Genomic DNA, 23,157 nt, shown 5'->3' on the forward strand with positions numbered 1-23,157 from the left:
TCGATTCTCGACCAGGCCGCAGAGTTCTCGACTATTTTTGTGTTAGTTTTCGACCACTAATAATAGTGACCGCTCCACTTAAAAAATTTATAAAAAACTTTAGAGCGAGATGAGTGATTAGTACTTACTTTCGTACCGTACCATCGACATCACTCAGATGGGTTTCAGATGACGTAATCAAGCAAAATAGCAACTCATACAATATTATATGGTTATTTTGCTCTCAATATCTATTTAGAAACTAATGAGTAAATAAAATATAAAACACCGACCACCAGTGTTCGAGAATTAAGTACAATCAAATTGGTTCTCGACCACGAATAAATAAAGGGTAGAAATGAGTGATTCAACATTAATTCGGTGGTCGCAAACTAATATTCAGAAAGTAGAAATATAAATGAATCAGGGTATCGAAAAAAAACGAAAATGATCCAACAGAAATATATCGGTTAAAATAAACAATTATTGAAGTAACTTATTGGTTCTCGACCACTTTGGTCGAAAAATAAAAGATACAAATTTTCCAATACCAGTTCGCGACCGCCGAATATTGAACAAAAAAATATACATTTATTTGCTTCTTGATTGAAATACACTCAAAAATATATCTTATAGTTGATATGGAACAAAATATACACACATAATTCATTTAAAATAAGAAATAATTACTATTTTCTGGTCATATATCACAAAGCACTTTTCTAAGAGAGGACGAGAAAGAACCCTTTTCTATGATAGACGATTATAAACTAATTTTTAGCGCGAAAACTTTGACCTATACCACTACTATGCAAACTATCTTGGAAGGGTAGAATGGTCGAGAACACGTACCGCGAAAATATTTTGCACTACATGATATATTTTTATTATTATTTTATCTCATATCACGGAATGGTCGAGAACCAGTGCATTTACCCTATAACTGGAAGTGCGGGAGCTTCGAAAATATTTTAGCTGAACAATGTCATATTCCGAATTATCAGATTTCAAATAGGCCCCGTTCTCCAGAAACGTCTAATAGGTAGTCGAACTTGAAACACCCTGTAGAATTTCCCAAAACAGCAGTCTCCTCATCGGAAAAAGGAAATATATTCAAATAATAATAACTAAAAAAACCACAGCTAACTAGGTTCAAGGTCGCACTCGACAGAAACATTTATTTGCCTGTTAACTATGATCAGATAAATGGGTACTACGAGAGCAATTGAGGGGTTTACTATATAATTGAAAAATTGTCTACCCTTTTCCATTACCCAATTCTTCAGTTTCTTCTTTAGGCTCGATCCTTTTCTACCTTTCAGATCCTTCGGAACCACAGCATATATTCGCGGTGCCAGATAGGCAAAGCTCCTCTGGCCTATGCGTTTGTCCTCCCCAAGTTGGAAGTATTGATCGCTTTTGTTCCTAGTTTCATATTCTGTCTCTCTCATTGTAATTTTGATTTTTTGGGCGTTTATGCCAAGTACAATCTGCAGTACAAATAGTTGGAGGGGATTCATAACCTTTGTCACAACAAATACGGAAAGAGGAGAGGCTTTCGGCAGATAACACGCAGCAACCATTTTTGAACCACCTCAACCCTCTTCATATGACAGCTGTAGGCTCCGCCCCAACCTATTAGGCCATATATTATTTGGGACTGACAGAGTGCCGAGTATATGGTCTTTAGATCTGGTAAATCCAAGTACTTTCTAACGTGCTTACACTTGGATAGTAAACACCTCAATTTTTTTACTGAAATATCTGTGTTTGTCCCATTTCAAATGACGATCAAATGTTATGCCTAGATATTTCACTTGGTCAGTTTCTGGGATTAACGTGTACTCATCAATTACTAGATTTCCCATATGCGGAAGGCCGGATTCATATGAAGCAAATGGTAGATATCTTATCTTCATGGTCAACTTATTTTCTTTGAATTCCATATTTACGTTGTTTAGATCTTCTTCAGCTTTCTTCTTTAGATTATCCCAAGTGTAACTCTAGTATATAATCACAGTGTCTTCTGCAAAAAAAAAGATGGTCTCTCCTTTTTTTCTCATTCGTAAAAGGCCGTTTATATAGATCAGGAATAAAATAGGTCCCAGCACTGTACCCTGTGGTACTCCATATTTCACAATTTTGGCACTGCTTCTTATACCATCAAATTCCACCAGATGTCTTTTGCCGGACAGATAACTTTTCATAAGCTCATATGCTTTACCCATGAAACCATTCAAATACAGCTTTCGCAATAGCTTCCTATGTAACACTGTGTCAAATGCCTTTGTGAGATCTATGAATACGCATAAACCGACTCTGCTCTCATCTAAACAGCTATATATTCATTCTTTCTAAAAGTTTCCTTATTGCATCTTCAGTAAAGGAGCCCTTCCTGAATCAAAATTGATTCTCCGATAAGATCTTATGTTCCCCTAGAAAGTTTACAATGCGGACCTTGATCAATTTTTCCATTATTTAAGCCATGTTAGACATCAGACAAATTTGTCTATAATTAGCGATATCAGATCTATCTCCTGATTTAAATATGGGTTTGATGACACCTACCTTGAACTTGTCAGGGAACTCGGCAGTTTCAAAGCATTTATTGCCAGAAACGAAATTGGTTCTGCTATTTCCTCACTAATATTCTTTATGAGTGCTATGTTCAAACCATTCTCGCCTGGAGCTCCCCCACTTTTCAACTCTGTGACGATTCCCTTAACCTCATCTATACAAGTAGGTAACAAAAATAACTTTTTTCCTATTGAATATTCACCTTCCTCCTTCTCTTCAACATTATCTATATTATCAGCAAGTTGCTCCCCTATATTAGTGAAATATTCACATAGCTCTTCCACCATTTGTTCTTTTGAACTTATTTCTTGTCAATCAGGTGTCCTAATCATTTCAATTTGCGTTTCTGACCTGGATTTTCCACACAGGTCATCCACGCTAGAGCAAAGTGACTTAGAATTGAAATTATTATTTTTGATACAATTACTTATATGATTCCGTTTGGCGTTTTTTATGAGTTTATTCCTATATATAGTATAATCGTTTTTTAATTCTCTGTTGAGCGGATCCTTCATCATTCTTTTATATGGAATATTTTTTTGATTTATGGACTTTAAAAGACCAGTCTTTTCTTTCCTGATTTTCTATATGATAATCTGACTTTAGTGATGTTATTGTTATTGTTATGTTATATTTAATAATAATAATATGATATTTGAAAACTCCGAAAGAAAATTCTATAGAATGTTAAACAATAATATGTCAGCAACACCAGGAAGTTATCCAACCGTCGAGGATATTGAGAATTTTTGGACAGATCAACTGGCTACACCAACCCCCTACAACTCCCAGGCTGATTGGATAAGAAGTGAAGAGAAATCCTGTGAGACAATAGAACACATGCCGCATAACGCAGTTTCTATAAAAGAATTCCATGAAATATTGAAAAACACACACAATTGGAAATCACCCGGCCCGAATGGAATCCACAACTTTTGGTTGAAGAAATTTTGATGTATACACGACAGGCTAGTTGAAACCATAAATGGTGTTATAAGGAATCCAACGGAAATGCCCAAATTTTTAACAACAGGGACCACTTACCTCTTACCGAAGAATCTGCAAAATAGAGCGGATCCATCAAAATACAGACCAATTACATGTCTAACAACCATTTATAAAATCATCACATCATGTATAGCATCTCGTATCTACAAACATTGCGAGACAAATAACATAATGACAGCACAGCAGAAAGGATGTTCCAAGAATGCACTAGGATCGAAGGAACTGCTGGTAATAGATTCCATCATATGTAACCAAGCCTTCAAAAAACACAGAAATCTTTTTATGACATATTTTGACTATAAGAAGGCCTTCGAATCTATTCCACATGGGTGGCTGCCAAAAATTTTGGAAATATACAAGATCGATTCAATTACAATAAACTTTCTGAAGTATGCAATGTGCAACTGGAGAACGAATATCGAACTCTCTACGGCGAACATAACTACTAAAGAGATTCCAATAAAAAGGGGAATTTTCCAATGAGATTCATTGAGTCCCTTATGGTTCTGCTTGGCGCTGAATCCCCTTTCGAAACAACTGAATGCTACTGAAAAAGGTTTCAATGTCAAAGGAAATAGAAATACTATTGCACTCAATCATTTGCTATACATGGATGACCTAAAACTTATAACAGGCAACAAAAACCACTTGCAAATTATGGTCAAACTGGTGGAAAATTTTTCGAAAGACGTGGGGATGAAATTCGGATTGGACAAGTGTCGTACGATTAGCGTAGTGCGTGGAAAAATCCAAGATGAACCGATAGCTCTCTCCAATGGACAGGAGATAGGAGCAATGAAATCGGACGATCTTTATAAATACCTAGGAATGAAACAAAACCGACAAATAAATCATCAAAGAATGAAGGAAGACTTAACAACTGAGTTCATTAGGAGAATCAACAAAATTCTAAAAACAAACCTCAACAGCAAGAACATGACGAGAGCCATAAACACATATGCATGTTCAATTCTTACATACACTTTCGGTATCATTCCATGGAGCGAAACAGATATGGAAAACCTGCAACGCAAAATGAGAACCTTGATGACGAAAGAACGCAAGCAACATCCGAAAAGCAGCATTGAGAGGACGACACTGCCGAGGAATAAAAAGGCAGAGGTCTGCAAGACATCATGGAACTTGCCCATGGTCAAATTGAATGCCTACGAACATACTTCAAAGACAAATCAGGCACGTCAGAGATCTAAAAAGTACTGTGTGAAGCAGACGAATCAACACCTTTACAACTGCACAAGGAGCAATTGTCCTACAACCACCAGACAATCCAAGAAAAACTGCAAAGATGGAGAGAAAAGCCCCTACATGGACGACATTTCAACGAGGTGAACCAGGATCATGTCGACATTGAAGCGTCGAACTATTGGCTCACATCGGGTGCGATGTATCCAGAAACGGAAGGATTTCTTTTAGCCATCCAAGATCAAGTGATCTCAACAAGAAATTACTGCAAGCATATCATAAAGGATCGAACTATTACTGACGATCGATGCCGTTATGGGTGTCCAACGAATGAGACAATCCAACATATCACGGGAGGATGTCAAATGTTTGCAGGAAATGAATATAAAGAGAGACACGATGCAGTAGGAAAGATACTACACCAAGAAATGGCAACTAAATCAACACTAATTAATTCTGAAAAAGTGACATACTACAAATACCGACCGGAAACCATCCTGGAAAACGAACGCTATAAACTGTACTGGGATCGTACAGTTTTGACACTCACAACAGGCCAGATATATTGCTAGTTGATAAACATCAAAAGGCAGCAATACTCATCGACGTAGCAATACCCAATAACAACAACATGCGTCAAAAAGAGGTCGAAAAAATTTCACTGGGACTTAGTGAGTATATATGTAATATAATGCAAAAAGCTGTTCTTTTAAGTACTGCAAGGACGGTGAGAAAATTCCTAGGGAGCGAAGGACAGGTCCAAGGATCACGTGTAAGAGGACCAGAAGTTCGACGAGAACCAGGGGGACCACAAGGACCGGACACGACCGAGCTCTACCCTTCTGATATTTTAAATATCTGGGATTGAGTGAATGTTCCTCTTAGCGAGGAGTGAGAAGCCGACGGCGAGGAGAAATCCTACGCGTATAGGCAAAAGTCGGGGATAATAATAATATACTTCATTCAGAAGACTACATAAATAAAGAGACAAAGTTCTCAGCGAAATTGTTTACATTCCCACCCAATCCCTCAATCAAAACATTCCAGTCAATTTTCCTCCAATCATTTTTTAACGTATGATAATTAATATACATATTCCCCATATTTGACTTTTTCTGCTCTACAGTGTTTTTTTTCAAAATCAAGACATAATACTTTTGTATAATGATCAGTTACGCATGTACGAATAATGAAACTCTCATTTAGATCTCTAACAGGACGGCGACAGCTTACAAAGAAATGATCCAGACAGGTTTTACTTACAGGTCTGGTTACTTCGTTTATGTAGGAGTTGTAACCGAAAGCGCTGAATAAATTTTTTCATTCATCAATGTACTCACTATTGGACAATAAATCTACTTCAGAATAGTTGAAATCCCGTAGTTTCCAGAATTTTTCGAACCAGAAATCAATGAACAATTCACGGAGTACCGAAAACACGTCTACTTCAATATGATGAAATATAATAAGAAACGCTATCCTATATAAACGAATTTCACATTTTGTTGCAAATATTCTCAATATTTTCCATAAAATTCTATTCTATAATATTTTTTGTTTATCAATAAGAATTTTCCTTTCATCTTGAAGTTGTAACCAATTAATTTTATGTGATGTTTTGATTTATTGGAATCCATATGATTTTTGATCAAATACTATCCAGACTGATATATTCGTTGCTTTTGATTTTGGTAACAATCAAATCATTCAATGATTCTTTGAAGGTGAAATCGTTGAATATTCAAGATGGTTTTTACGTGCTGCAAGTGTTCTAAACCGATAAGTCGTTATGAAGATTCAATACCCTGCTCTAATAATATCTCGCACTTGTTCCACACAGTGTGTCAACCTCAGCAAATAAAAAACAAAGTACAATTCCTACAGTTATTGACATACCCAAGAAATCTGGAAATAGTTATATTGAGAAAAACCCGGTATCTGAACAAAAAAGTGAGAGTCGAAAGGGAAAGTGAATTCACAGTGGTAGAATCCAGGAAATCAAGACGAATTGATAGGAGTATTCTGGGAAGTGGGAACGCTGAAGAAATGACAATCAAAGCTGCTCCAAAATATGGATATCTGCAGGTCTGCAAATTAGACCCATGTTTGAAACACGAAGTACTACTCCAATATCTGAATAATAAAGGGTCAATCAAGAAAGACCGGATGAATATTCATCCTTCAAGATCACAATCCCGGCTAACAAGTTTGAGTTAATGAAAAATCCAAAGTTATGGGTAGTAAAATAAATAATTTTTTCTTTCGTCTCAACAGAATCAAAGCAGTAGATTCGAAGAAAGTTGTATATTAATTAATCGAAATGTTCAATCTTTAGGAAATTGTTTAGTTGGGTTAGAACAATTTGTAAACAATGTCAACGCATGCGTGTTATGTATCACCGAGCATTGGCAGAGTTCTATGGAAATTAATGCATTTCATATTGATGGATATAAACTCGCATCAAAATACTGTAGACCTACCGGATGTCACGGAAGATCTGCAATTTATTGTAAACGGGAGATATCGTATAGAGAGCGATCGGACTTGGTTGATCAGTGTTCCTTATGTTTTCGAATGTTCAGCAATCGGCATTAATTCGGTGAAATATGTTATACTCTCGATATACCGTCCGAATACGTATTCCAGATGTGATATAGCATTATTCTTTGATAAAATGAATTTTATTTTTCAGAGACTGATATCTGAAAACAGTCAATATGTTATTGTTGGCGATTTTAATATAAATCTTTTATCTAAAGATTCGGAGGCATGTAGTTTTATGTCACTTCTCGAAGGTTTTAATGCCACACCTACGATCTTTGATCCGACGCGAATAACATATTTTTCTTCGACATGCATAGACAACATACTGACCAACTTGATTGATTATGAGGTTGCTGTGATACCATCTTATCTATTAGATCACACCGCCCAATACTTTTCTTTTCCATTATTATTTCCTTAATCTCGATGGGAGTCTTATAAACGAATCAACACTACAAAACTTCATATCGATGATAACTGCTGAAAATTGGAACAAAATTCTCATTGATAATAATGATATGGTCGTTGAGTCTTTGTGGGACTTGTTTTTTTACAAGTACAAGCAGATATTCGACGCATCATTTCCACTAGTCAAAATCAGAACCTTGAGCCTTCATCATAAATAAATGATTCAAGGAAGGTGTCTTCCCGAAATCTTTAAAGATAGCTATTGTGAGACCGATACATAAAAAAGGAAATATCGAGTTCCTTGTAACTATCGGCCAATAAGCCTCCACCCAGCATTCTCCAAAATTTTTGAAAAAATACTGGTAAATAGGTTTTTGAGTTTTTTCCATAAATCCCAGATCTTTTCAAGATGTCAACATGGATTTGTGAAGTCCAAAAGTTTGAGTTGACAGGATCGATTCTTCAAGTACTTGAAGGAGGAGACGTACCCATAGGCCTCTTCATTGATCTCTCCAAAGCATTTGACACTGTTGATCACACTTAGTTATTATATACACTTTTCTGTTGTGGAGTACGAGGTCAACAGTTGAACTTGGTGAGGAGTTATCTGGAGAATCGGGTACAGCGAGTGATTCTTGATAATGGGAAGAATTATATATCGTCATATCGTCTGATATGCAGATACAGACTGGTGTACCACAGGGAGGTATTGCTGCACCGGTACTTTTTTTGATATATGTCAATAACCTGCCAGATATCGTTCCTGATAAAGTAGAAATGTTTATGTATGCAGATGATGCAAATACCTTGATACCTGCCTCCGATATACCCCAAGGAACCATAATGACACAAAACACCCTGTCTACTATTGCTAACTGGTGTGCACAAAATAAATTAACGATAAATGTGGACAAAACTGAATGTGTGTTCTTTTTTACCTCGCATTCAAAAAGGTCGAAACCTGAAACGATCTCTCTTCTTCACAATAACTTAGATATAAGCAATAATACAAAATTTTTAGGTGTGGTTTTGGATCAGCATCTATGTTGGTCCGACCATATTGAAATATTACAGCGCAGATTGAATTCTGTACTTTATAGTCTACGAGTTTTATCTCAGCAAGCTTGTTGATAGAGTGCGACGATCTCAGAATATTATTGCTCGCCATGTTCCTGAGGGTCCTGATGGCTCATCTGATAGCTCCATTATGCAGCAAATTATTGATCACATCTTGCCGTCTTTCTCCCAGTACGTTGTTCATCACTCTCGTCTCGGTTCACCCTCTCACACTCCTAGACCCCTGGCCATTACTTTTTCTACCTCCATTTTCGTCCGTAAGATCCTGCAGAATGAAGCTAACTTATTATCATCCCCAGCCCTACGAAACATCAAGCTTTCAGATGATATCACCCCAACTCAGGCAAACTGTTTGAAACAAGCACGAGAGGAGTTAAGACGTCGGCAGTCGAATGGTGAAGATCATTTAACTATTAAATATATCAAGGGTGTCCCAAGGGTGGTAGATAAGATTATGGCTTCTTCTTCAAAAAACTAACTTCTTGTACTCTGCAGCAATGGGCGGTCCTTTATACTAACGCTCGATCTTTAAAGAACAAATTTCATGAGCTGTGTGTGAATGTCGATCAGTTGCACCCGGATATTATTTGCATAACCGAAACATGGTTGCACGCTGGTCTCCCGGACCAGCTGTACTCTATAAAAGGTTTCTCACTGTTCCGCTGCGACAGTTCCCTCAATGTCGGTTATAATGGTGTCTGCGTGTATGTTAGTGACAAAATCACTGAATCTTATGGTGTCCGAGTATTATCATCCAGCATTCCACGTGTTGACAACTTGTTTATCAGTTTGTCTTCGACCGCATTTTCGATTCTCATTGGTTGCGTTTACAAACCTCACCCATCCCCATCTGATGAGTTACTTCTGGATCATTTTCGTTTTCTATATGAAACTTACCCTAATGTTTTTATTGCGGGAGACTTCAACTTTAGGGAAATAGGATGGCCAATAACTTCATCCCCGCCCCCGAACACCATTGCTGGACGCTTTGTCGGAATGCTGGATGAATCTGGCCTCCACCAGATGATTGAAAGGCCAACCAGACTCGTTCATGGCCAAAACCCATCAACCCACGTTGAGTATTTGAGCCCTCTGGGTCGATCGGACCATGTGATGATTAAGTCTACTCTACAGTTCACTTTCCTTCCCGCACCAAAAACCTCTAAGAAGATGATCTCCATTATTGATTATGATTCCCTCAAATTCTACCTTTCTAATACTGACTGGAACAGTCTGTTGAATTATGGGAATATTGATGGTGCTTGGGAACGTTTTTGCACGTATCTAGAGGAATCTGTAGCTCGATTTACCAGGAGAAAGTTGGTCAGTTCCGTGTCATTCAAGCCTTGGTTGACTGATGAGATCATCACCATGCAGCGTCGGAAAAAGAAGCTATGGCAGCAGTATATTATTCGTAGTGGGTCTGAGATGGACTATCGTGTTCATCGCAACTTCTCAAATAAACTTGGCAAAAAAAATAAGAACGCAAGAAAGTTGTTTCATGAATCTCTTACCCAACCCAATAACCGGAAAAAATTTTATAAATATATTCGAAACACTTTCAGCTCTAAGGTTTCAATTCTTCGTGTCAGAGATGAATCAGGTGGTCTGTGTTCTGGTGACCCAGAATGTTCTGCAGTCTTCGCCAATGTTTTCACCAATTCCTTTTCTGCAGAGCCAGGGGGCCCTCTGCCCTGCATTACTTCTCCCCGTGTTTTCAACTCGCTCAAATCTATTGATGTCAACGAGGAAGAAATACTGAAGCTTTTATCTGAGTTGGATCCATCTGCCGCCCCTGGTATGGATAATATCCCTGCTGGATTGCTGAAAAAATGCTCCACATCTCTCTCACTGCCGATAACTGTCCTAATAAGATTATCCCTCAGCTCATGTCAATTACCAACTGCTTGGAAGATATCAAGGATAACTCCTGTCTTCAAGAAGGGGGACAAACTATGATCGAGCAATTACCGCCCAATTAGTCTCCTTCCTATCATATCCAAGATTGCTGAGAGAGTTGTTTGTAATAAATTGCTGAATTTTTTGACTGAAAACAACATAATTCCTGAGTGCCAGCATGGTTTCCTGCCTGGGCGTTCGGTCGTCACATGCCTCCTGCAATGCCTTCAGAGCCGGACGAAGTCTCTTGACTGTGGGATACCAATGGATGTTATCTATTTGGACTTCTCCCGAGCCTTCGACCGTGTTCCTTTTAATCGCATTCTCTACAAACTCGAGCATTTTGGCATTAAAGGCTGTTTTTTGGCTTGGCTCCGTTCGTTCATCACTGGCAGGTATTTTTCGGTTAGAGTGGGTGATTCTTTTTCGGATGTCAGGGCGGTTATTAGTGGAGTCCCTCAGGGCTCTGTTTTGGGTCCGCTTCTTTTTCTGATTTACGGTTAAGATCTCCCACACTTACTTTCGGCTTTCTGTTCTCAATACGCAGACGATATCAAATTATTTTATGATGAGCGCTTTTCTGATGTCCTTCGAGGTGACCTGGTGCGGTTGGATGGGTGGTGTCACCAATGGCTCCTACCTCTAAACGTGGATAAATGCAAGGTCCTTCATCTTGGTAGATACAACCCGAGGCATCAATAATTTTTTGATGGCCGTGTTCTGGAGTCATGCAGGCAGCATAATGACCTTGGTGTCATCATTACAGAGGATCCCTCTTGGTCTGCCCATGTGGGTAATTTAGTCTCTAGAGCCAGTAAGATGTTGTACCTGATACGGCGGGTGTTTCCCAGATGTTCGATTGTCACTTGCAGGCAGCTTTATATAACCTACGTCCGACCAATTCTCGAACACGCCGGCCCCACGTGGTCTCCTCACCTGATTTGTGATCAACAACGTTTGGAGAGAATACAGCGCTCTGCAACCAGGATTCCTTTTGGGCGAGTTCGACTATATTACGAGGAGAGACTACAGATGTTCCGGTTGAGTAGTTTTCATGACCGTCGTGTCCGGGGTGACTTGATTGTGACATATCGCATCTTAAACAATTTTATTGGTGGTGATCTCGCTGTCATCTTTATGTGATCTCGCTGTCATCTTTATGATGAACGAAAATCATCTCCGGGGCCACCGGTATAAGTTATACCACTAGGTGTTTCGTACACGTGCGAGAGAGTCTTTCCTGCCGAATCGGGTATTCGGTAGGTGGAACTCTTTACCGGAGAGTGTCGTGGGTGCTGAGAGTGTGAATTCGTTCAAATACAGACTGGACTCCATTTTTGCTTAGAGTGTTTTTTTTGTTTCTTACATTTATCTCCTAAGGTGTTTTTTTCTTCTTTTTTGTATGAGATTTATAGGCCATATGGCCTCATCTCAGTATCTTTTAATAATAATAATAATAATAATCTTGATTATTAAGGGTAGCGGTAGGTGAATCTCTAGCGATTCACCTATCAGGAGAGTTGAATCGACTCCTGCCCACCGCAGATTCCAGGAGCTCCCTGACCCGGGAAACTGAAACCTGTCGAAGGGTCCCTGTCCAGGGTAACGGACGAAGCCGTGTGGAAAGCAGCTCAAGAATTCTCCCACTCTGCGGATCGTAAAAAGCGATCAAAGGCCGTCTCCCCCACGACACGGAGGAACCCATGAATGATGGTGAATTTGAGGAATAGGAATATAGAGCCGCTGCCTGAGGTTCGTCAGGGCGTGTCTGGAGCCGGCGCTGGACATGACAGTATGCGGGACGTCGGTGACAGAGTGCTAAGGAGACGGGCGTCTGTCGAACAAAATGCTACGCCTCCACAATCTCAACATTCTAGGAGAAGAATAACACGAGTTTCTCCGACCGCTGAAGGTGCTGCGCAGGATCCCCAACCAGCGCTCACCCAAGCAGGTCTACCAAGAAGACGCATGAAATGGACAAGTTCGATAAATGAAACGATCATGCGCATATATTATGAAGTGACTAATATGGAAGAGGATAAAATTATTTGCAGAATTCCACAGAAATTATCCCGAACTCCAAGTTTCTGAGCAAAGAGTAGCCGACCAATACCGGATCATATTGAGAAATAAACTTGTACCCGATGAGAGACTTAACACCATAAAAAATGAAGTCCAACTGAGGCTACAGAATAGAGACCTCACTAACAACGAAACGACAATTGAAGAAAACTACGATTGTGCTGAAAACCAACACAACATCAATGCACAAATGAACACTGAGGAACAAAACAACGCAGATGTGATAGCAATAAGTGATGCTCAACGACAGAATATATATGCTGCACCCGTCGAAAATCCAGAAGAAGACCAAAGAGAACTACTGGAGCGGTTATCTGCCACAATGAATAGATGCGTTATAGATTTTGAGGGCACAGATCCATTGAGACGACCGATTCTAACAAGATTGAGGACATCCAAGAAACTATCTCATCTTCTGGTCATGACCAACAAGGAGATTATACCAAAGTATCTTTCTGACTACCATGATCTCGAATCATTACACCTCATCATATACTGTGCAGCATTTTCAATAGCTACAGTGCTAGGTGTGAAGCCAAAACCTAAAAGGCAGGAACCAGCCAGAGAAAAACAACAAAATAAACCACATTGGCAAAAAAGGCTAGAAAATAAAGTTCATAGCATCCGCCAAGAGGCTCACCCAATTTGCAAAAGGTTCGCCGTCTAGAAAATTACAAAAAATGGTGAATATAATAATGGATCGTCACCGGCAACATACAACATATGATCCAAACAATGGAAATGCTCAACAAATTTTAGACACACTGAAACAAAAACTTAGTGTGTACTCCGAAAGACTCAGAAGATACAATGAGAGCTATAGAAGAAAACAGGATAATATGATTTTTGAAAACTCCGAAAGAAAATTCTATAGAATGTTAAACAATAATATGTCAGCAACACCAGGAAGTTATCCAACCGTCGAGGATATTGAGAATTTTTGGACAGATCAACTGGCTACACCAACCCCCTACAACTCCCAGGCTGATTGGATAAGAAGTGAAGAGAAATCCTGTGAGACAATAGAACACATGCCGCATAACGCAGTTTCTTTAGAAGAATTCCATGAAATATTGAAAAACACACACAATTGGAAATCACCCGGCCCAGATGGAATCCACAACTTTTGATTGAAGAAATTTTGGAGTATACACGGCAGGCTAGTTGAAACCATAAATGGTGTTATAAGGAATCCAACGGAAATGCCCAAATTTTTAACAACAGGGACCACTTACCTCTTACCGAAGAATCTGCAAAATACAGCGGATCCATCAAAATACAGACCAATTACATGTCTACCAACAATATATAAAATCATCACATCATATATAGCATCTCGTATCTACAAACATTGCGAGACAAATAACATAATGACAGCACAGCAGAAAGGATGTTCCAAGAATGCACTAGGATCGAAGGAACTGCTGATAATGGATTCCATCATATGTAACCAAGCCTTCAAAAAACACAGAAATCTTTTTATGACATATTTTGACTATAAGAAGGCCTTCGACTCTATTCCACATGGGTGGCTGACAAAAATTTTGGAAATATACAAGATCGATCCAATTACAATAAACTTTCTGAAGTATGCAATGTGCAACTGGAGAACGAATATCGAACTCTCTACGGCGAACATAACTACTAAAGAGATTCCAATAAAAAGGGGAATTTTCCAAGGAGATTCATTGAGTCCCTTATGGTTCTGCTTGGCGCTGAACCCCCTTTCGAAACAACTGAGTGCTACTGAAAAAGGTTTCAATGTCAAAGGAAATAGAAATACTATTGCACTCAATCATTTGCTATACATGGATGACCTAAAACTTATAACAGGCAACAAAAACCACTTGCAAATTATGGTCAAACTGGTGGAAAATTTTTCGAAAGACGTGGGGATGAAATTCGGATTGGACAAGTGTCGTACGATTAGCGTAGTGCGTGGAAAAATCCAAGATGAACTGATAGCTCTCTCCAATGGACAGGAGATAGGAGCAATGAAATCGGACGATCTTTATAAATACCTAGGAATGAAACAAAACCGACAAATAAATCATCAAAGAATGAAGGAAGACTTAACAACTGAGTTCATTAGGAGAATCAACAAAATTCTAAAAACAAACCTCAACAGCAAGAACATGACGAGAGCCATAAACACATATGCATGTTCAATTCTCTTTTGGTATCATTCTATGGAGCAAAACAGATATGGAAAACCTGCAACGCATAATGAGAACCTTGATGACGAAAGCACACAAGCACCATCCGAAAAGTAGCATTGAGAGGACGACACTGCCGAGGAATAAAGGAGGCAGAGGTCTGCTAGACATCATGGAACTTGCCCATGGTCAAATTGAATGCCTACGAACATACTTCAAAGACAAATCAGGCACATCATAGATCTACAAAGTACTGTGTGAAGCAGACGAATCAACACCTTTACAACTGCACAAGGAGCAATTGTCCTACAACCACCAGACAATCCAAGAAAAACTGTAAAGATGGAGAGAAAAGCCCCTACATGGACGACATTTCAACGAGGTGAACCAGGATCATGTCGACATTGAAGCGTCGAACTATTGGCTCACATCAGGTGCGATGTATCCAGAAACGGAAGGATTTCTTTTAGCCATCAAGTGATCTCAACAAGAAATTACTGCAAGCATATCATAAAGGATCGAACTATTACTGACGATCGATGCCGTTATGGGTGTCCAACGAATGAGACAATCCAACATATCACGGGAGGATGTCAAATGTTTGCAGGAAATGAATATAAAGAGAGACACAATGCAGTAGGAAAGATACTACACCAAGAATTGGCAACCATATCAACACTTATTCATTCTGAAAAAGTGCCATACTAGAAATACCGACCGGAAACCATCCTGGAAAACGAACGCTATAAACTTTACTGGGATCGCACAGTTTTGACTGATAAAACAGTCCCTCACAACAGACCAGATATATTGCTAGTTGATAAACATCAAAAGGCAGCAATACTCATCGACGTAGCAATACCCAATAACAACAACATGCGTCAAAAAGAGGTCGAAAAAATTTCAAAATATAGGGACCTCGAATTTCAGATAAAGCGCCAGTGGGGAATGATATCAACGAGAACTATTCCAATTATCATCTCAACAACAGGAATAGTACCCAAAAATCTCAAGAGAAATATCAAGCAACTAGGACTTAGTGAGTATATATGTAATATAATGCAAAAAGCTGTTCTTTTAGGTACTGCAAGGACGGTGAGAAAATTCCTAGGAAGCGAAGGACAGGTCCAAGGATCGCGTGTAAGAGGACCAGAAGTTCGACGAGAACCAGGGGGACCACAAGGACCGGACACGACCGAGCTCTGCCCTTCTGATATTTTAAATATCTGGGATTGAGTGAATGTTCCTCTTAGCGAGGAGTGAGAAGCCGACGGCGAGGAGAAATCCTACGCGTATAGGCAAAAGTCGGGATAATAATAAGGGTATCTTGAAATAATTATGGATTAAATATTTTTGATTATTCATTGTCACTTCAAACCACTTACAGGTATCCAAGTTCTTAAAATCTTCACTTTACGTTGAAAATTAGTGCAGTAAAACTGTCAGCGCTAAAATTTGAAGTACACGTCTCAGTTTAGTTTTTAGTGGTTTTTCCGAATATTAAACGGATTTTCGAAATTCCAATGTACAGGGTATTGTTACGAGGATTCAAACGAATCATAATTTTTTGTTAACCCGAACCTGGATTTTCAAGGCGGTTATTGCATGATACGTTTGGGCTCTCAATTAGGAACATATTTGCCAAATATGAAGAAAATATACCGGGTGGTTCGTTTGATATGGCCTGAGAAAGAAACGGGCAAAATTCATAAAACACTCTGTATCTTGGCTACGAAGACAGTAAGACCCAATAAATGGGGTATCTTGGTGCCACCTATACACCTGTGAAGTATTTCCGTTTCCCAATGAAACACCCTGTATACAAGAATGCTTATTATTTATGAAGAGGAACAATCAACAGTTCCAAAAATATGGGATGAATTTCCATTTTATTTTGACACTGTTTCACTTTACTCTCATGTATATCGATTTGAATTTGATTTTAAATAAAGACTAATTTATTATTATTATTAAACTCAATTAAAGGAAACAAGAAACTTATTTTAACAGGAAATTTCATCATAGACATGTTGAATCAGTATCATAACAGTACACAAACGTTTTTACAACTGTTGAACTCTTATGGTATACATGCAATGATAATGGAACCGATAAGAATTACATGAACTACAAAAACTTGCATAGACAATATCTCGACAAATTACACAGAATATAAACCTGGGACATTTCCAACCAATATTTCAGATCATATTAATGCACAATATAATATGACAATTAATTGGAAAAATACTAAAAGGATACCGATGTATGTATATAGAAGAATTGTGAATGAAATACACTTTTAGCACTGAATGAAGAACTTAAGCAACAAAAGTGGGATGGACTTTGGCAGATTTCAAAAGAAAACGATGATCAGTGGAAATTTTTTTCAGAAACTTACACAGAAGATGTGTCAAAGATATAAAAGAAGTGGAAAGTTAAAGGATTGTAGGAATAGAAGAAAATTCAAGTAGATAGCAAATGACTGCAATCATCATTATTCAACAGCAGTAGTATAGGACCCTATAAAGAAGATGGAAAATGTTCCTTTAACACATGATATTGAAGGTAATCACTTTCAGACAAGTAACTCAGAGAGAAGTAATACTGGCTTGCTCAAAACTGAAGACCAAAGACAGCTGTGGTTTAGATGGTGTCTCTAATAAAATCATCAAGCGATCCATAGACTTGACAGTACAACCATTAACATATATCATAAACAATATGCTAACATACATGTATGGAATATTCCCAGAACAATTAAAACAGTCAAAGGTAATAACAATTTATAAAAAAAGAGATACTACTGACATGTTTAACTACAGGCCTGTTAGTATATTACCATATTTTTCCAAAATATTTGATCTAATAATTGTAGAACAACTAATGAATTTCCTCTTAGAATTCAATATATTAGCAATCTCACAACACGGATATATTGAAGGAAAATCTACTAACACTGCCATTTATGCTTTCATAACAGGAAGTGGAGATGTTTGAGTAAATGGATTTGACTATGGGCATTTTCCTGGATCTAACAATGGTTTTTGACAGTCTATCCCATCGGTATCTATTGGATAAAATGGAACAAATTGGAGTGGGAGACAAGTCAGCAAATCTGATGAAAAAGAACTTATTCAATAGAAAACAGTATGTCTATGTAGAGAAACCAGAAGGGCCCTGTCAGATGCCAAACAATTGGTGCTAAGGATACCTCAAGGAATAGAAGTATTAAAGTGCCACTTTTATTCATAGTTCACATAAATTATATTGACAGTTGCATCAGAAATGATAACTTTGCATCCTTAACAAATTATGCAGATGACACAAATATTCTTATTAGAGCAAAAGAATACAATGAAGTGATAGGAAGAACAACGAAAGTGTTTGAGAATATAAAAGAATGGTTCTTGAAAAACTAACTGCATATGAAAGAGGGAAAAAATGCTATTCCTAATATTTAAATCGTTATATGCAGCATTTGAGACTCCAAATAAAATTCTGATATCAACAAGTGAACAAAATTACCTCAATTTAAAAAATTTATGGGAATATATATGGACAATAAACTGAAATGGAAAGAACAAATTTTTAAGCTGGGGGGAAGCTTGGCTTCGGTCTGTTATTCCTTAAGTTTAGTGACGAGATATCTGGATAAAATCTCCATGAAAATAGTCTACCATGCAGTTTTTGAGTATAAAGCAAGATATGGAATCATGTTTTATGGGCATACTTCTGAAGCAATTCAAATATGCAAACTCCAGAAAAGGGCACTCAGAATCATTTTCGACAAGGATACAGAGAAATATGTAGAAAAAAATTTAGGAATAATGGAATACTGACTGTTATAGCAATGCACATACAGGAACATCTGATTTTTGTTTTCAAAAGGAGGAATAAATTCGAATTGAACTCATCCAATATATATGACACAAGGAAAACGAACCCAAAATATTCAATTCACAGTAAAACATCTACAGAGAAAGGACCTGAATACCTATGTATCAAGTAATTCAATACAATGTCTGACATGATAAAGAATGAAACTAGCCTAAACACCTATAAAAAGCAAGTGTATAAGATCCTGCTTGATAAAGAACTTTATAATATTGAAGAATTTCAGAATGGGGCAAAAACTTTGAAGATACAACATCTAGATAGCAATGTCTGCCTTGTTTGTCTCTGTTTTTTCTTTTGACGATATTTCCTTGGGGAATACTTTGTTTGCAACGTAACTTTTATTTGAAATAAATCATATTATTATTGAACCTTATTCATTGGAATACTTCACAGAGAAAAAAAACTGAATTAACAATTGTCGAAAAATTATTCTCTATCACTATGACATTAAAAACCCACTACTTGATCTCCTCAAAACTCTTAACAGCAGTAATAAAATATATAACATTTGGCTAACTTGCCAACAGATTCATCATCAGTGTGTTGAATCTCTTGATTTGAGACCATTTTCAGCTCAAAATTCGAAAATTGCAAATATTGTGACCAAATGATTGTCAAAAAAATAATGACTACCAGTGAAAAATTAAGTAGTGTTGAAAGCACTCAAAGGAATGTTACATTTCACAGAATTCATATTTTCTTACCTGGGATTTTTCTATTGTATTCAAAATGTCCTTCATGTAATTCCAAACAGGTAATTTCTGTCTAGAAATTAACATCTTTCTGTAATCTTCTGTGTCCATTTTAGCTTTGAATCTCTCAACAAGGTTGGTATTTTCACAAAATATTTCTTCTTCACTGATATTTCTTTTGTTGTCCCTATTTGTCATACCTTTTCTATAGTGAGAGTTTTTATGTTTCAATGATTTAGTTACTTTGAGTTCATCAAATAATTTCATCTTTGGACTCAGAAAACTTAAATCTTTCTTGATATATTTTATGATCTCCTCTGAATTTTGTAGGAGTTCGATGATAGTATAAATAGAGGGAATACCATTTTTAGCATAGAAGTCAGCTTCTTCAAATAGTCTCTTAGAAATTTGCAGTTTTACTAATTGTGGAAGAATATCATTTTTCTTCAGAAAAATTAAAGGCGGCTCAAATGGATATTTACTATTTTTTGGAAATCTTATCTCTAGTTCAAAAATGATCTCATTCTCAATTTCTTTAACTTTTTCAACTTCATGTGAAAATCTACACTTATCAGCATACTTGCAGTGTCCTCTTAAAAATAATTTACATTTTTCTTTTTTTTTTATTGTTAACTGTTGAATATTTTTCTGAGATTCCTGCTTTTTTTGTCGAAATATATTAATTAAATAATCTAATCTTAGTTCCAAGATCCAGACAGAATCCTTAACTTTTTCCTGGAATGATTTTTCATAGATAGATTCTAGAGAACTTTTTTCATCTGCTCGTTGCTCTAAAATTTCAGCTTCAGTGCAATTTGAATTATAATTCACAAATGGATACTGTTGATTGAAGTACTTGCAGTATAATAAATATAAACAATCTTCTATATTTCCTGCACAATAGTCTAGAGCTTCTTTACAATGATTTATGTGGAATCCATAGCTAAAAATATGACAAATAAAGAGTTGTTAGGAAAAACCATACAATATATGTAGTACCTCTCAAGCCTTACTAAGGCAAATTTCTTCAGTCTGTCTATTTCATCGATATCGGTATCAATTGATTTAGAAAAATCACACCCTCCTTTAACTACCAAGGTTCCTTGTCCTACCCAAAACTTTTTAGTTAAATTTGAGTGTTCATCCTGATATGCAGAAGCATCTTTCAACTTGAATTCCTAAAGAAGATTACTTAACTATAGTATTGCACAACAGCAACTTGACTTGTACTCACTTGACCATAAATGAAATGTAAGGTATCCAAAATTTTCTCTTGGGATATTTCATCAAGATTTATGAACTGAAGCTCTTCTTTTACAGCAGGATTTTTTTTAGCTGTCGAGGAAGATGACCTGAAAATCAAATTTTACAATAAAAAATGTAGATTCTCATGAATATAGTTTTTCTCACGTTATTTTAACTTCAGCAACTTGGCGAAGAAGTAAATCTGCTGCGTTGATAGTAGATTCTGAATCCATTCTCACCAAAAATCTCAGATGAAAATAAAAAAGGTTCAATGTAGAAATAGGAGAAGAGGATATATATGCAAGAATGTCGTCTTAGAACGATAAACAAAATAAAACTATTTAATTTTATTTGAAGGTTACAATAAATTCATGTCTATGATGAATAAATTCTTAACATGGACCATAGACATGGTAACATTGGTAACAATTAGGGATGGGCAAAAAATATCGAAATATCGATATTTTTTCAGAAAACGTTCGATAAATATCGTCGATATCGATACTATTACTGCGTTCGGATATCGTTTGGATTCAACTTTGTAAAATTTTATATCCGTCAAAAAAGCCCCTCTTGTTACGAGTGTTCAATCAAATTCTCCTATCGGGAAACGTCCTTTCTGAGTACAAAGAGACCCTTAGGGCCAGTTGCACCATTTACCTAAATATTGATGAAAAATTTAAACGTTGATTACTCTATGATTTCTCAAGAGAAACCAGAAATTAATCAATGTTTAAATTTTAATCAATGTTTAGGCAAATGGTGCAACTGGCCCTTATACTTCCTTTTTTAAAGAAAGGCAAGACATCAAACCTCCCATCTAGTTATAGGCCTATTTCTCTGTCACCCTGTATCACCAAAATTTTTGGGACACTATTGAAGCATCGAATTGAAAAATTAATTGAAGATCAAATTGATCCAAACCGTCCCCTCTTCGGCTTTCGAAGGGGTCGTTCTATAAATGACTGCCTAGCATTTCTGACCACATTTGTTTATGGAGCTTTTTCCCGTGCAGAAAAAGTAATGGCAATTTTCCTAGACATAGAGGAGGCGCGTTTCCGAAAAATAGATTTATACTGTTAGAAAATTCGTTATTGAAACTCTGGTATGTAATGAAGAATGATGAAAATAGAAGAACTTGTAGTGTTCACGGAATTAATAAATCTAGGAACGTACATGGTGAATTTCATCACTTGTATAAAGAATTAAGCGATCATCCAGAGAAATTTCTTTCATATTTCCATATGAATATTGCAACGACTACATTCTGGAAAAAACTGAATCTAAATTAATGAAAAACTGTACTAATTTCATTCGCGACCCTATCACTCCCACGGATTAATTACTTGTTTGATTCATTTCACCCGCTACAGCACCCCATAACTTGTCCAAAATATATCAATTATGATGTTGAGCATCTCTCTGATTCCACAAATTACTTTTCACAAATATCGAACTTATGAATGCGTCAATATCCAATTTTATTTATTAATTGCGCAGCCGCGCGGCGATAAACGAAAACAAACTTCCCCGATCTCGCCTCTATCCTCGCTTAACCGCCTCGCGCAACCGCATCGCTGCACTATGTACTACCCTATTAGAATATATTTGTTTGAATTCGCCTATATCCTCTCTACTATCCTCTTCGCACCTCTTGGTGGCTTCACTATGTTCCTAGCCTAAGATCATGTCTCTCCATCTGTTCTTTTAACTGATCTTGAAGCTGCCTCTATTCCAACTTCTATTTCCAGCCTCATCATAGACCTTTTGATAAATCGATCCCTTTATATTACCCATCCAGCACTTGGAACTATCTTGGGACTAGTAACTACTTCCTGTGGCCTCTCACAGGGAGGTGTTCTTCCTCCTCCTTTATATAACTTATATTCTCTTCTTCATCCTTATCTGTTTGCATCTAACATACAAACTGTACAATATGCGGACGACTTATGTTTATTGATGAGTGGCAGTGATATGTCAGAGATGACATAACAAATGACAGCAAATCTGGAGAAAGTTCATAACTCGTTGTCCCAGAGAAACCTCTCCCTGTCCCCTGAAAAGTCATCAGCTTTTCAATAGCAACAGTGCTAGGTGTGAAGCCAATACCTAAAAGTCTGCAACCAGCCAGAGAAAAACAACAAAATAAACCACATTGGCAAAAAAGTCTAGAAGACAAAGTTCATAGCATCCGCCAAGATATTGGGAGGCTCACCCAATTTGCAAAAGGTTCGCCGTCTAGAAAACTACAAAAAATGGTGAATATAATAATGGATAGTCAATGGCAACATACAACGTATGATCCAAACAATGAAAATGCTCAAAAAATTTTAGACACTGAAACAAAAACTTAGTGTGTACTCCGAAAGACTCAGAAGATACAATGA

At 37.2% G+C, this 23,157-nt stretch overlaps 1 protein-coding gene across 1 annotated transcript in view; it reads right to left on the reverse strand.

Annotated features, from left to right (window-relative positions):
* LOC123685462 (putative ATP-dependent RNA helicase DHX57) overlaps positions 1-21,441 on the reverse strand; it is a 78,271-nt gene extending 56,830 nt beyond the window's left edge. The window contains exons 1-4 of the mRNA XM_045625168.1: positions 20,936-21,441; positions 20,760-20,877; positions 20,525-20,703; positions 19,538-20,468 (exon numbers count right to left, since the gene is read on the reverse strand). Coding sequence (XP_045481124.1) covers positions 19,538-20,468; positions 20,525-20,703; positions 20,760-20,877; positions 20,936-21,003 — 1,296 coding nt within the window. The 5' untranslated portion in view covers positions 21,004-21,441. The remainder of the gene's footprint in view (positions 1-19,537; positions 20,469-20,524; positions 20,704-20,759; positions 20,878-20,935) is intronic.
* Positions 21,442-23,157: the final 1,716 nt, after the last annotated feature.

The sequence above is a fragment of the Harmonia axyridis genome, chromosome 7 (assembly GCF_914767665.1).
Source record: "Harmonia axyridis chromosome 7, icHarAxyr1.1, whole genome shotgun sequence".
NCBI lineage: Eukaryota > Metazoa > Arthropoda > Insecta > Coleoptera > Coccinellidae > Harmonia > Harmonia axyridis.